The sequence below is a fragment of the Naegleria gruberi genome, assembly GCF_000004985.1.
Source record: "Naegleria gruberi genomic scaffold NAEGRscaffold_60, whole genome shotgun sequence".
Classification (NCBI taxonomy): Eukaryota; Heterolobosea; class Eutetramitea; order Acrasida; family Naegleriidae; genus Naegleria; species Naegleria gruberi.
Genome location: NW_003163267.1, coordinates 157,741 through 169,877, shown reverse-complemented (window position 1 = coordinate 169,877; position 12,137 = coordinate 157,741). Strand labels below are relative to the sequence as shown.

Here is a 12,137-nt window from a genome sequence, read left to right as displayed (position 1 = left end):
TTTCTATAGTTTCTACTTTCGTTATGGCCAATATTTAAGTTGCCAATAATCAGAGACGTCCTAAAATTCTCAACCGAGTTGTTTAATTATCAATGAGGATTATATGAAAATATTATTGCAGGAAAATTAATTGCGAGCCCAGTACGTTGAGGATTTGATTTGTGACTTCAAGTCTATTACCTAATTAGAATTTTTGTAAACCCAAATCACGTTTTCAAATTTACCTTTCAACAAACACATATTGTTGGTTAAAAAGAAAATACTACAAAAAAAATGGTCACCAACCATGCAAGAACCTACATCCCACCTGATATTGCTTTTTATATTCGGTCTTTCCTTGAGAATTTTCAGTACAAATTTCAAATTTTGAGTTTCCAATTGGTGGCCAAATCTTTTCATCACGTTTTCTATGCATTTCCATGGGTACGGATCGAAGTGTTAAAAACTGATTCTTTTAGTATTGAGGATATGTGTAGTAGTAGTGCAATGCAAGGAGTTTCGCAATTGGACCTTAATAATTGTGACCTTCCAATACATGATTTACAACGTGTATTTTCTTGTAAATATTTCAATAGCTTGGTTACACTGGAATTGAAGGGAAACCGGATTGATTTTGGCACTTTCAGTGAGGTTTTACGAAAAGCATCATTCCTTTCCAGCTTGACTGAATTCGCACTACCACGCATTATTGTGGAAAATTATCAGGATCTAGTCAATTTATTTGTAGAAATTGCAAACTCTTCCTCCAATCCTCTGTTCCTTTACAAAGCAGGTACTACCCTTTATTCACACAATCAGAAATCTCAAGGATTTGATTTTCATTTGAAAGCTGCTGAATTGGGACATTTGCCATCCCACCACACCATTGGAAGGGTGTTTGAAAAGAGGAAAGAGCACAAAGAAGCATTCAGGTGGTTCAAAAAATCAGCAAAACATGGAATTATGAAATCTCAATATAAAATTGGGAGCTTTTATGCAAATGGTGTTGGAACTGAAAAGAATATTAGAAAAGCATTCAAGTGGACAACCAGATCTGCACAACAAGGATATGTACGAGCTCAAATTAACCTGGCAGTCTTGTTCCATTTTGAACCTGGTTATGAAGATAAAGAAAAGAATAGATTTTGGCTTGAGAAGGCAGTTAATCAAGGTGATCCAGGTGCTATGAATGATTTAGGAAAGTTCTATACCAATAGAGACGAGTATGAAGATCTAGAGAGAGCTCTCGAATTATTCACAAGAGCTGAAGAGTTGGGATTAAAAATAGCAACAGACAACAGATTGAAAATCCAATTAAGACTCATGGATAGAGGCATTGTTGTAGGTGATGAGTATGAGGATGAGGATGATGATGATGATGAGGATGAAGTTGATGAGAATGTTGAAGATGATGACGAATATTTTGAGGATGTTGAAGATGATGAATTCATTGAATGATTTCATCTTGTTTTCTGATAATAAATTCTTATCCATTATTAATAACAATTGACATTGTAAATTAATGTAAAAAAAATGAGTGATATGATCAACAACAATTTTCCACCAGTTTCTAATAGCAATGTTGACTTTTCTCATTCCAAACAAGATCCGTTTAAAAAAGTATTTTTATTCAGTAATGACGAATTATTTGAAATTTTATCTTTTCATGATGATTTTAAATTTTTAGTGATGAAATGCGCCCTAGTTTCTAAACAATGGTTTAATGTTATTCGAAATGGAATTAAACATTCGTTAACAATTAGAAAAGATACGAAATTGAAAGGTCAATTTTTGGAAAATGTGGAAAATCTGCAAGTTTTTGACAAGTTTAGACTTCCGAATCGATTCGATTGTGAAATATTCGAATCTATGAAAAAATTAACGAAAGTTTATTTAAGTAGTGAAACCATTGATTCGAAAGGAGCTAAATATCTTGCAGGATTGAATAATTTAACCGATATTCATGTTGATTCTTACAATAATTTTGGAAATGAAAGTCTATATTATTTAAGTAAATTGAGCCAGTTGACCAAACTTTCAATTGGCTCAAAAAATAATATTACATATGAGGGAGTTGAATATTTGAGTCAATTGAGTAAATTGACGTATCTTTGTATTACAGGTAATGAAACTACTGATGAACAAGTCAAATTAATTAGTTCATTCAAGCAGTTAAAGACATTAAATATTTATTCGAATTTGATTAGTGATAAATCAGCTGAATATATCAGTAATTTGGATGAATTGACTGTTTTAGTAATTAATAATAATCAGATAGGATCTAAAGGAGCTAAGTTTATAAGTGGAATGAAACAGTTGAAACAATTGAGCGATTCGTATACTAAACTTGGAGAAACTGGTGTTAAACATATTTGTGAAATGACTCAATTAACACATCTGTACATTTGCAATACTAAAATTGGTAATTCAGGAGCTAAGAATATTATCAAATTGAAACAATTACAACTTCTAGATATTTCTTATAATGGTATTAATAATGAAATAGTTGAATTATTGAGTCAATTGGACCAGTTGACCTTCCTTAATATCAGTGGAAGTGCAATTGACAATCTAGCATTAACGTTCATCAACAAAATGAATCAATTGACCTATCTCGATGTCAGTTACAATGGAATTAATGATGAAGGATTAATTTACATTAGTAAAATGAAACCACTGAAACAAGTTGGAATTGGTTTCCTTCAATTATCACGAAATCAGATGGGTTCATTGTGGAAGAGCATTCAAACTGTGGAACGTCAATATTAATCTTCCATTATGATGAATTGATGATTCTCTTTATCAATTTTTATAAAAATTAAAAAATTAATTCTTAAACTAGCAGTAGTTCGCGATGAATTATTAAGGCTTTAGCAAATACGTTAAAACAGATTTGTTAAAAATAATCAACAATTTTCAACACGTTCAATAAATTATTTTAAAATCATCAATGGGCAACTGAATTCTAAATAAGAAACTGATTCCATGGAAATCCAGGAATGATTGTTGTTGATTATCTCACCATAGAACGGTGCAAATGAGTTTAGGAATTGATTTCTTGTATGCCACATAAAAATCTTCACATGTCAAATCAACAAATGTGTAATTGTTCACTTTGATTCCATCGTACCAGTTCTCACATATTGGGTGATTAACAAGCCTATTGGTGTATATGTTGTAGTTGTTGATCACCTTTGTGGATAGTACCTCCAAGACGAAACTATTTTGTGAAACTTTGCACTTGTCAGAATCAATTGCCTCGATTCGAGTAACTCCACTCACATCAGATGGGATTCCAAACATGGAGAGGAATGTTAGTTGCTTGATGGGGTTTGTTTTGTCTCCCCAAACCAGAATATTCAACTGTTTAATGTATCGAATAATGTTTACCAATACGAAACACAAAGGCATTGCCTTATTCTCTGCCTTTTCATATAAGGTTTCAACTCTTGATCTCAAAATATGTCGATCACTATTATAATTATCCAAATTTAAATCCACCTCTTCACTTAGAATTTCGTAAATTGTTCTGAATCGTTTTCCAGTAATTGATTCGATGGTTTTTTCATCTTGTTTCCAATATCCTTCATCTTTTATTAAAATATCTGATTTTATTAACATTTTTCAAATCAAAATCCAAACTTGATACTAATTGTTGTAATTCTTGTTTATGATTGTGTTATTTTTTGTAATTTGAGAACAAATTGAAATAACTGGTTAAAGTAGGCTATGTTTAAAATAGGTTCAAATATGAGGAATTACCAAACAACGTATGAGAATCCAAGTATTAAACATGATAATGTTAGTGAAATATTCGAAAGTTTTAAAAGGTTTGAATCAAGATTAAGAAAATGATATTTTTAAGGGAATTTCTCTTTTTTGAAGTTTAAAGGAATTTGAAAATATTATAATCTTATTGACTATTTAGTTTCCATTTCCTTATTTCCTCTTCCAAGATTTTAATCTTCTCCTCCAATGCTTTCTGATTTTCGTTTAGTTTCTTATTTTCCTCAATCAATTGAGAATAGCTTTTCAGTGATATAATTTCCTTATAATCAGTAATCTCCTTCAATTCTTTGCTTTCTCCTTTCAAAAACTTGACCACACTCTCCAGTGTAGTTTTATGCACACGACAAGATAATCTCTTGGAAGAATCTCTTTGAATCATTGTAATGATACATCGAATCAATAAATGATTCACTCCATACTCCTCCATAATTGAGCTATTGATTAATTTTTCAATGGCATAGTGTAGTTTCATTTCTCCTTCAGATGTCGTCACGACAGTGAAGAAGTACTTTCCATACACATTAAAATAGGTAAAATTATCATTATATTTTGAAATATCCGAATCATGAATAAATTGCTCATCCAATTGTAATGGAACATTGGTTAGTAATTTTAAGAGAATACATCCCAATGAGAATAAATCGCATGAAATTGTAATGTTTCCAATATTATGAGCTAGTTTCATTTCATCACCATTTTTTAACATGTCATCTGTGTAACTGTCATGTGACACTTCAGGTGACATGTATGAATATTTTCCACGAGCAATGGTGATTGAGTTTCCTGTCTTGATAACCTTTGAAGTTTCAAAATCAATAATCTTGTACTCATCTTGAATTTTGACAATATTTTGTGGATCCAAATCTCTGTGTAAAATGTTGTGATCATGTATGGACTTGACTGATTCCAATACTTTGATAAATATTTGAAGAATTTCTATCAGTTTGTCTTTAGATTTTGCAGTTCGATTCATGTAAATTTCAAAATTCCTCGATATGTAATCTGCCAGAGATTCCTCGCCCAATTCCATGACAGAATAGAGGTGATTATGTATCATTCCACAATCAAAGTAATTGATCTTTCCAGTCAAATCTTTTCGTCTCAATAATTTCAGTAATTCATTCCCAGATTCTTCGCTTTCCTCGGTGTTATATTTGAATTTAACAGCTCTAAGTGACCTACTCGATTTATGGAATACCTTTAATACCACTCCTTCACCTCCATGTCCCAATATCGAAATAAAATCATAATCATTACTGAAATAATTGTAATACTGATTCATAGCTCTGAATATTTTAGACAAGTCTCCATGTAGCTCATTATATTTTGATAATATTTGTTTGTAATTGTTGAATGTCTTCTCGCTTTCTGTCCATTTTGTAAAAAAGTAAAGTATCTGACTGGTTTCCTTCTTGTTATAATGTGATGTTTCGAATTTGGATGAAATAGTTTCCACAACTCTCTTCAAATCCTTCAAACCAATTGGTTGAGTACTATTTTCCTCTAAAAATTTCTCCAATCTGAAACAAAATAAATAGTAATTTGGAGATTCCAAATAGAAAATATCAATTGTTGATTCAGTCAATCGTTTCCATATTTGAAATATCACTAATTTTTCAATGAATACAGTAGAATAGGTTGGATTGAGATTGAAAAGTGTACTCTTTGATTTTGGATTATTCTTAGGCAACTCCAAACAGTAATACAATTCATTTTCATCACTGAAACTTTTCGAGTAAATGTCAATAATATTCGTTGACAGTTTAGTCTGCAATTTGCTGTGATTCTCAATGATTTGAACGAGGTGTGGTGAATATTCTCGAGCTGTATTCAAATCATGCTTGGAAATCCAATAGAGAAAGAGTTTGTCATTCCTGAGTGATGCACTCGCATATTTCAGTGCTTTTTTCCAATTCTGAAAAGCTTGAAACACCACTTCTCGATCCTTCCTAAATGATTCGCTGAGATGTTTGAGTATTTTCCCATTTGTTTTAACTGCCTCCAATACAATTTCTCTATCTTTCCTAAATAAATCATCTTGATAATAGTGAAGAGCTAGTCCATTTCTCTTCACAGCATCCAACATGAATTGTCGATCCTTTTTAAACGAAACATTGGCATTTCCAAATGCATACGGATTTGATTCAATTGCCTCCAACATAAATTCTCTATCCTTTGTAAATGATTTATTGGCATATTTAAAAGCATATGCCTTTTCCTTAACAGCTTCCAATACTATTTTCCGATCCTTTTTTAATAATTTATCCGCATGTTGAAGAGCTAGTCCATTTTGTTTGACAGCTGTCAACATGAAATCTCGATCTTTTTTCAATGATTTATCAGCATATTCAAGTGCAGATAAATTTTCTTTAAATCCCTCCAAAACAATTTCTCGATCTTTTTTAAATTTTTCATCAATGTAACGAAATGAATTTCCATTCGTTTTGACAGCTGTCAATATAAATTCTCTATCTTGCTTGAGGGATTCATCGGCATATTCGAGTGCTGATCCATGTTTTTTAATAGTTTCCAAAACGAATTCTCGGTCCTTCTTTAAAGTTTCGTTTACTTTCTCCAAACACGAACAATCATTCCATTTAATTTGCTCGAGAATATAATTTTTATCGGACTGTGACAATGATGAGAAATTAATATTCAACATTGTGTATTATTACTGACCCATTGAAAGCTTTCCATTTTTTTTAATTATTTTTTAGTTTCCAATAAAATAATCTATTCCAGAAGAAACATGCGTCGATTTATTTTCATTTCAATCTATCTGAAATCTTCCATCTATTGCGAAAGATTGGTTTTTTCTTGTGCTCCATTCACAAACTCAAATCCATAAATAAAAACAAAACAAAACAATGAAACAAATGCAAGACAATCCAAAGCAATGGCAGCAGCATTAATATCCACATTAGTTTCACCTCTCTGACACGATCCAGTATACAAATCCTCAAAGGAAATTGACACTGGATCCAATAATAAACACATTCCAGTAAACATGAACATCAAGGTTGTGCACAAGTATAATACGATTCTGAGTCGGACAATGGTGATGGGACCCATCTTTTGTGAGTCGTGAATGATCTGAACAATCAAGACGGCAACACTTGAGAGAAAGTTAATAAAAGCAAAAACTGAAATGACAATGTCCAATCTGACAGAGAATTGGAATTCACAATCTCTTGGAAAAGTGACAGCACATCCAATATTTAAACCACAAGTGGAAAGACAAGCTAGACTGTAAATACTCAAGACAATGTAACAGATGACTTTGCGAGTGATGGCAAAGTAGGATGAGAATTTGGTTTGTGACATTTTTTTGATCAAGATTCAAAAATAAGAAAATGACGAATGATGAATACACGTTCTGTGCTTCTGATAGTGAGGAAGAGCCATCATGTCTTGTTAGAAAGGAGGAAAATCCACTCGTGGATGATCATCCACATTCCCTCTTTTCTCGATTTCTCTCTCAAAGTGATGATGCATTCTTTAGTTTGATTATTCGAAAGTTGGTCAAAAGAATCTGTTGTAACAAATATTGTATTAGCATTAGTGTATGCCTCCTAATTGTTGGCTGTTTTTGTCTTGCTCTCCTACTAACTGGATTACTATTTGTCTTGACAATTCTCATTTCTGATTTAAAAAAGTGAATTTAATAAATAGTTTGCCAAACATTTCTAATAATTATATTAAAATTATTTCAAATCATTTCAAATCGTTTATAAAGAGCCAAACCAACAATTACTAAAATCACAATCAACAACAAGCAACACGCAAGGATGATCAACGAGAAGGAAGAACACACCAGAAATTTACACCAATTCGAACACTCACAAATTCCAAAATCATCCATGCCATTCACAGTGGAAAGATCGTGCATTTTCTCTCTCAATTGTTGAATTCTTTGGATTTGTTGGGTTTCTTGATCTAATAGGTTCTGTTTCTCATTCGAAACTTGATGCATTTCGCCTTGTTGTTGTTTCATTTGATCAATGAGAGCACTTGCGTTGACTAATCTTGTTTGAAGTTCGATGATTTCTTTATCCTTCTCTTCTGCATCTTTCAATCTCTCTTGATATTCAAGTTGAATTTGATGCAGTGTCAAATTCTCTTCCTGCTCTGTCTTGTCAATATTGAGAAGGAAATTGGCAACTCGTTCATTTGGACCGTTATTTTTCGAAAGGTTTCCATTATCTAATTCGAAAATTTGTTTTACTCTCTCTACATTATATTGATTCTCTCGAAGTGATTTTGAAATCTGAACCATGGTCAAGTTTGTTTTACCTTTCAACAAGGCATATTCATAGAGAAGACTCACTAGTGCATCACGTATAGAACCAAAATCGTTCATTTTTATTTCATGTCAGATTGTCAAATGAAATGTCATTCTAATTGACAGGTTGGCTTGATGTTGACTTTTGTGTTTCTTCTTGCTGTTCTACAAACTTTCTGTTCCAATAAACTGACAGTACAATAGTAAACGTTCATTCTTCCGTTTGGCTCAGATTCAGCAATCAACCAATTAACGTAACGAGTTTCGAATAGTGGTTCGTCTATTAATTCATCAATATTTTCAGACTTTTCAATGGAATTCCTCAACTCTGAAGGAATTTTGTTGTAGTAATCGAGAGTAATTTCATTGATTCGATCCTTGTTTTTGGTAACTGCCTTGGCAAACTCAATTCCCAAACTATAGACGAAACTCCTAATTTTTAAGAAATCTTGGGAAAGTTCAGTTTCGTCCCTTGTTTTGTTAGCTGTATATTCTAGTGATTGTTTAAAGGCAGTTTCTTCCTGAAGTTTTTGTAACTCTAATGTCTTTAGTTTGAGATCCCGATCCAGATTTCGAATAAATTCCAAAGCATGTTGAAACTTTTGCTCTGCAAATTGTTTTCCAACTTGAGTTGACTTTAAATTCATTTTCACCTTTTCATGATCAGAGGGTTTGATAATTGTTGCTGTCGATCTCTTTCTTGTTCGTACCACAGCTTTATCAGAATCACAACTAATTGTTTCGTCTAAATCTTGACCTGTATTATTCAATCCACACATATTCGTTAAAAATTGAAAGAATTCTTCCAAATTTCCAATATTTAATTCTTGCTTTCCAAGAAGATCTTTCATTTTCAGTTCAAGATTTCCCTGTTGTTCAATAATGTGCTGGAGAGAGTCGATACTCTTTCCTTGTTCTTTGGCAGTTTGAATTATGATTTCTGCTTGGACGTTGGGTTGCAGAAGAATAGTTTCTAATAATATTACAATTAGTTTATTCAATAAAGTCTTACTTGAAATTGAGTAGATTCTTCCCGCCATTTTCATTTCTATTGTTCCCCTTAAGAGAATTCTATTTTTATTTACACTAAGTGTTATCTAAGAGAGAGGTCCCTACCTCAAAACAAGTTCAAAATGCATTCCAAGTCTATTTCAAAAAAAAACAAATCAAAAAAAAAATGTTAAATCATCAAGAAGGAGGTGAAATGCAAGATTCGAATAATAGCAAAATGGAAATGTTGGATGTGTATTTGATTCGTCATGGACAGACGAATTGGAATTTAGAAAGAAAGTTACAAGGTCATAATGACATTCCACTCAATGAGTTGGGTGAAATGCAAGCTCAAGAGTTATGCGAAACTTTCCGAAAGGTTACGAAACCCTTTTCTGCAGTTTACTGTTCAGACATGTTACGTGCCAGAAAAACAGTTGAAATTGCCTTGAAAGACACTCCTCATCAACACATTCCGATATTAGAAACTGAACTATTGAGAGAGAAATTCATGTCTCATTGGGAAGGAAAATCATTTGAGGAAATTAGAGAAATTGAGGAAGATTTTCATCACACTTGGAATTCCAAAGACGAATTTCTCTCATTCAAATGTGATCCTAAAGCGGAATGTCATACTGAAGTTTATGCAAGATTAATGAATTTCGTCCAAAATCAAGTATTTCATAAGAATGTTGGCGAAACTGTATTATTCTCAACACATGCAGGAGTTATTGGTACTATATTATATCATTTGGATTTTAAGGCTGGTTATGATTGGCATGTTCCAAATTGTACTTGGATTAAGGTTAGAATTTCCAAAGAAGGAAATGTTAAAATTTTGGATAAACATCACAAAGTTAGACAAGAATTAAGAAAGGATGAATAATAAACTGTTAATCAATTATTCTCAATTATTACAATTATGAGAATGATTTGTGTAATAAGGCCATTAATCAAAACAAACTGGAACTAATCATTTGAATTAATGATGAAAGAGAATGTCCATTTAGTGAAAAGATTGAAATTACAGAATGTTAAAAACTAGAAGGTTTTGATGTTTAAAATAAATATTCTATTAAAATTACAATTATTATCTACAGTTTAGAGTTGTGGAGTATCACAAGAGTAATCAGACAAGTCAGCTCTTGGTGGGAGAATATTGGATGGAATATCAAATGATTCAACCAAATCCAAAGAGATCTTGCTAACTTCCTTAGATAAAGAAACGACCAAAGAATCAACTTGTTTGGCAAGATTCTTACACAAGACATCATTAGTGACGAACCAAGCCAATGACTTTTGAAGTTGAGCTAAACCATTGAGCTTACTCAAAAGACTGAGAGTACCAGAAATGGAGAAGGCACAGAGTTGTGAATCCTTAAGCAATTGTTCATGTAATAATCTATCAGCAAATGCCAAACCGAGTTCATTGGCAAAAACAATTTCATTCTTGAATGATTCCCATTGGTCTTCACCTCTATTTTCTCTATCTCTGAGTCTCTTAATCAATTCTTCAGTCATCTTGACTTCTCTGTTTCTGAACAAGTATAATTGATATCTTGGACAAGTCAAATCTTCCTTACCATCGAATTCAACCTTACCATTCTTATAGTATTCGAAAACAGTACCCTTGAACCCACCTTGCTTGCAACCTTGAGCATATTGAGCAATGAGATATTTGGCAACTTGTTGGAGTAAAACTTGGTTATCACCTTCGAAAGTGACAAAGATGTGAGTATCTCTCAAGAATCCAGAAATTAAATTTGGAGCACGGAAACCAGCACCACCACAAGCTTGTCTACAGATATCAGCAGTGTGAAGAGTGTGGAAGCTTGCAGCTGATTTAATAGCTGAGGTCAAACAGTGACCATAAGCATTAGCTTCAGCATTCTTGTGCTTGTGACGATATTGGTCACGAACATAAGCCAAACCAGAGGCAATAGCAAAAGTTCTGGCAAGAAGAGGCATTAATCTAGTGTAGTGAGATGGATATTCCATGATTGAAATTTCAGACTTGCCTGGTGGACCAAATTGCTTTCTAGCAAAAGCATACTTGATGGCAATAGCGAGACAAGACTTGGCAGCAGCATTACCGATAGCACCAATAACAATTCTACCACCACTCAATTCACCTACAGTAGCACCAAAGTGTTGGGATTCAGTCTTGAATTTACAGACATATTTACCTTCTGGGGTGACATCTGAATATCTGTTGAGGAGATTAGTACGTGGAATACGAACATTATTGAATCCGAATGAATAATTGTCAATACCATTCAATCCCAATTTGTATTCAACATCTTCCACATAAACACCTGGTAAAAGTTTTTGAGTATTTCTGTCACGCATTGGAACCAAAAAGACATGAACACCCTTATTTTCTCCTCCAATAATCAAGTGAGCAAACACTACAGAAAAGTGACAATATTGAGCACCACCAATCCAAGTCTTCATGGCCTTAGGATTTGGTGTATTGACAATGAATTGTTGAGTCTTTGGATCATAAGTGGCAGTAGTTTCAATACCACGAACATTTGAACCGTGTCCCTTTTCAGTCATACCAAAGCATCCCAAAACTTGGAGTGTTTGAGCTTGTCTGACGAGGTCGTGATGTCTGTCAGTTCCCAAGTTTGCCAAAGTACCAGAAAACAAGGAGAATTGTACAGCCATCTTGACAACCAAAGATGTATTGAAATGACCCAATTGTTCAAAGAATGCAACAAATTTACCATAATCATTTCTAAGAATATCCAACAAATCGAATGGAAGTTCTTCAGTATGAAGTTTAGCCCAACCCATCAAAACTTTACGGGCTTCTTGATAATGCAAAGTATCATAATCAAAGATATGTTTAAAATCCTTCTTTAAAGTGTTTTCTCTAATTTTCTCCTTGGTCTATTATGTGGTCAACCAAAATGCATAAAAACATTAAAACTTACGTGAGCATACTTTCCATCCACGAAGGCCTTCAAGGCACCAACATCAACAGATCTACTAGATGATGAAACTGCTCTTGTTTGATTATTCTCCAAAAAGCTTTGTGCGTTTGTTTGATTAGCTTCAATTAATAAGGATTCTCCTGATGAGGATGAAGGCA

At 33.0% G+C, this 12,137-nt stretch overlaps 7 protein-coding genes across 7 annotated transcripts; 3 read left to right on the top strand and 4 right to left on the bottom strand.

The window, feature by feature from the left end:
* Positions 1-468: 468 nt before the first annotated feature.
* Positions 469-1,437, top strand: NAEGRDRAFT_73369 (sel1-like repeat domain-containing protein; the record flags this gene model as incomplete). The annotated part of the gene is made up of 1 exon (XM_002671589.1): positions 469-1,437. One exon carries the CDS (start codon positions 469-471, stop codon positions 1,435-1,437), a length of 969 nt encoding a protein of 322 aa, XP_002671635.1.
* A 231-nt stretch (positions 1,438-1,668) lies between these two features.
* Positions 1,669-2,748, top strand: NAEGRDRAFT_52807 (uncharacterized protein; the record flags this gene model as incomplete). Its single annotated transcript, XM_002671588.1, has 1 exon — positions 1,669-2,748. The coding sequence occupies one exon, from the start codon at positions 1,669-1,671 to the stop codon at positions 2,746-2,748; it is 1,080 nt and encodes a 359-aa protein (XP_002671634.1).
* A 1,144-nt stretch (positions 2,749-3,892) lies between these two features.
* On the bottom strand, positions 3,893-6,430 carry NAEGRDRAFT_73367 (uncharacterized protein; the record flags this gene model as incomplete). The annotated part of the gene is made up of 1 exon (XM_002671529.1): positions 3,893-6,430. One exon carries the CDS (start codon positions 6,428-6,430, stop codon positions 3,893-3,895), a length of 2,538 nt encoding a protein of 845 aa, XP_002671575.1.
* A 76-nt stretch (positions 6,431-6,506) lies between these two features.
* On the bottom strand, positions 6,507-7,092 carry NAEGRDRAFT_81479 (uncharacterized protein; the record flags this gene model as incomplete). Its single annotated transcript, XM_002671528.1, has 1 exon — positions 6,507-7,092. The coding sequence occupies one exon, from the start codon at positions 7,090-7,092 to the stop codon at positions 6,562-6,564; it is 531 nt and encodes a 176-aa protein (XP_002671574.1). The 3' UTR covers positions 6,507-6,561.
* Positions 7,093-8,160: 1,068 nt separating this feature from the next.
* Positions 8,161-9,090, bottom strand: NAEGRDRAFT_52805 (uncharacterized protein; the record flags this gene model as incomplete). The annotated part of the gene is made up of 1 exon (XM_002671527.1): positions 8,161-9,090. The coding sequence occupies one exon, from the start codon at positions 9,088-9,090 to the stop codon at positions 8,161-8,163; it is 930 nt and encodes a 309-aa protein (XP_002671573.1).
* A 188-nt stretch (positions 9,091-9,278) lies between these two features.
* On the top strand, positions 9,279-9,926 carry NAEGRDRAFT_52804 (phosphoglycerate mutase; the record flags this gene model as incomplete). Its single annotated transcript, XM_002671587.1, has 1 exon — positions 9,279-9,926. One exon carries the CDS (start codon positions 9,279-9,281, stop codon positions 9,924-9,926), a length of 648 nt encoding a protein of 215 aa, XP_002671633.1.
* Positions 9,927-10,141: 215 nt separating this feature from the next.
* On the bottom strand, positions 10,142-12,137 carry NAEGRDRAFT_81478 (peroxisomal acyl-CoA oxidase-like protein; the record flags this gene model as incomplete). Its single annotated transcript, XM_002671526.1, has 2 exons — positions 11,980-12,137; positions 10,142-11,935 (listed from the first exon to the last, which is right to left on the bottom strand). Exon 2 carries the CDS (start codon positions 11,837-11,839, stop codon positions 10,142-10,144), a length of 1,698 nt encoding a protein of 565 aa, XP_002671572.1. The 5' UTR covers positions 11,840-11,935; positions 11,980-12,137.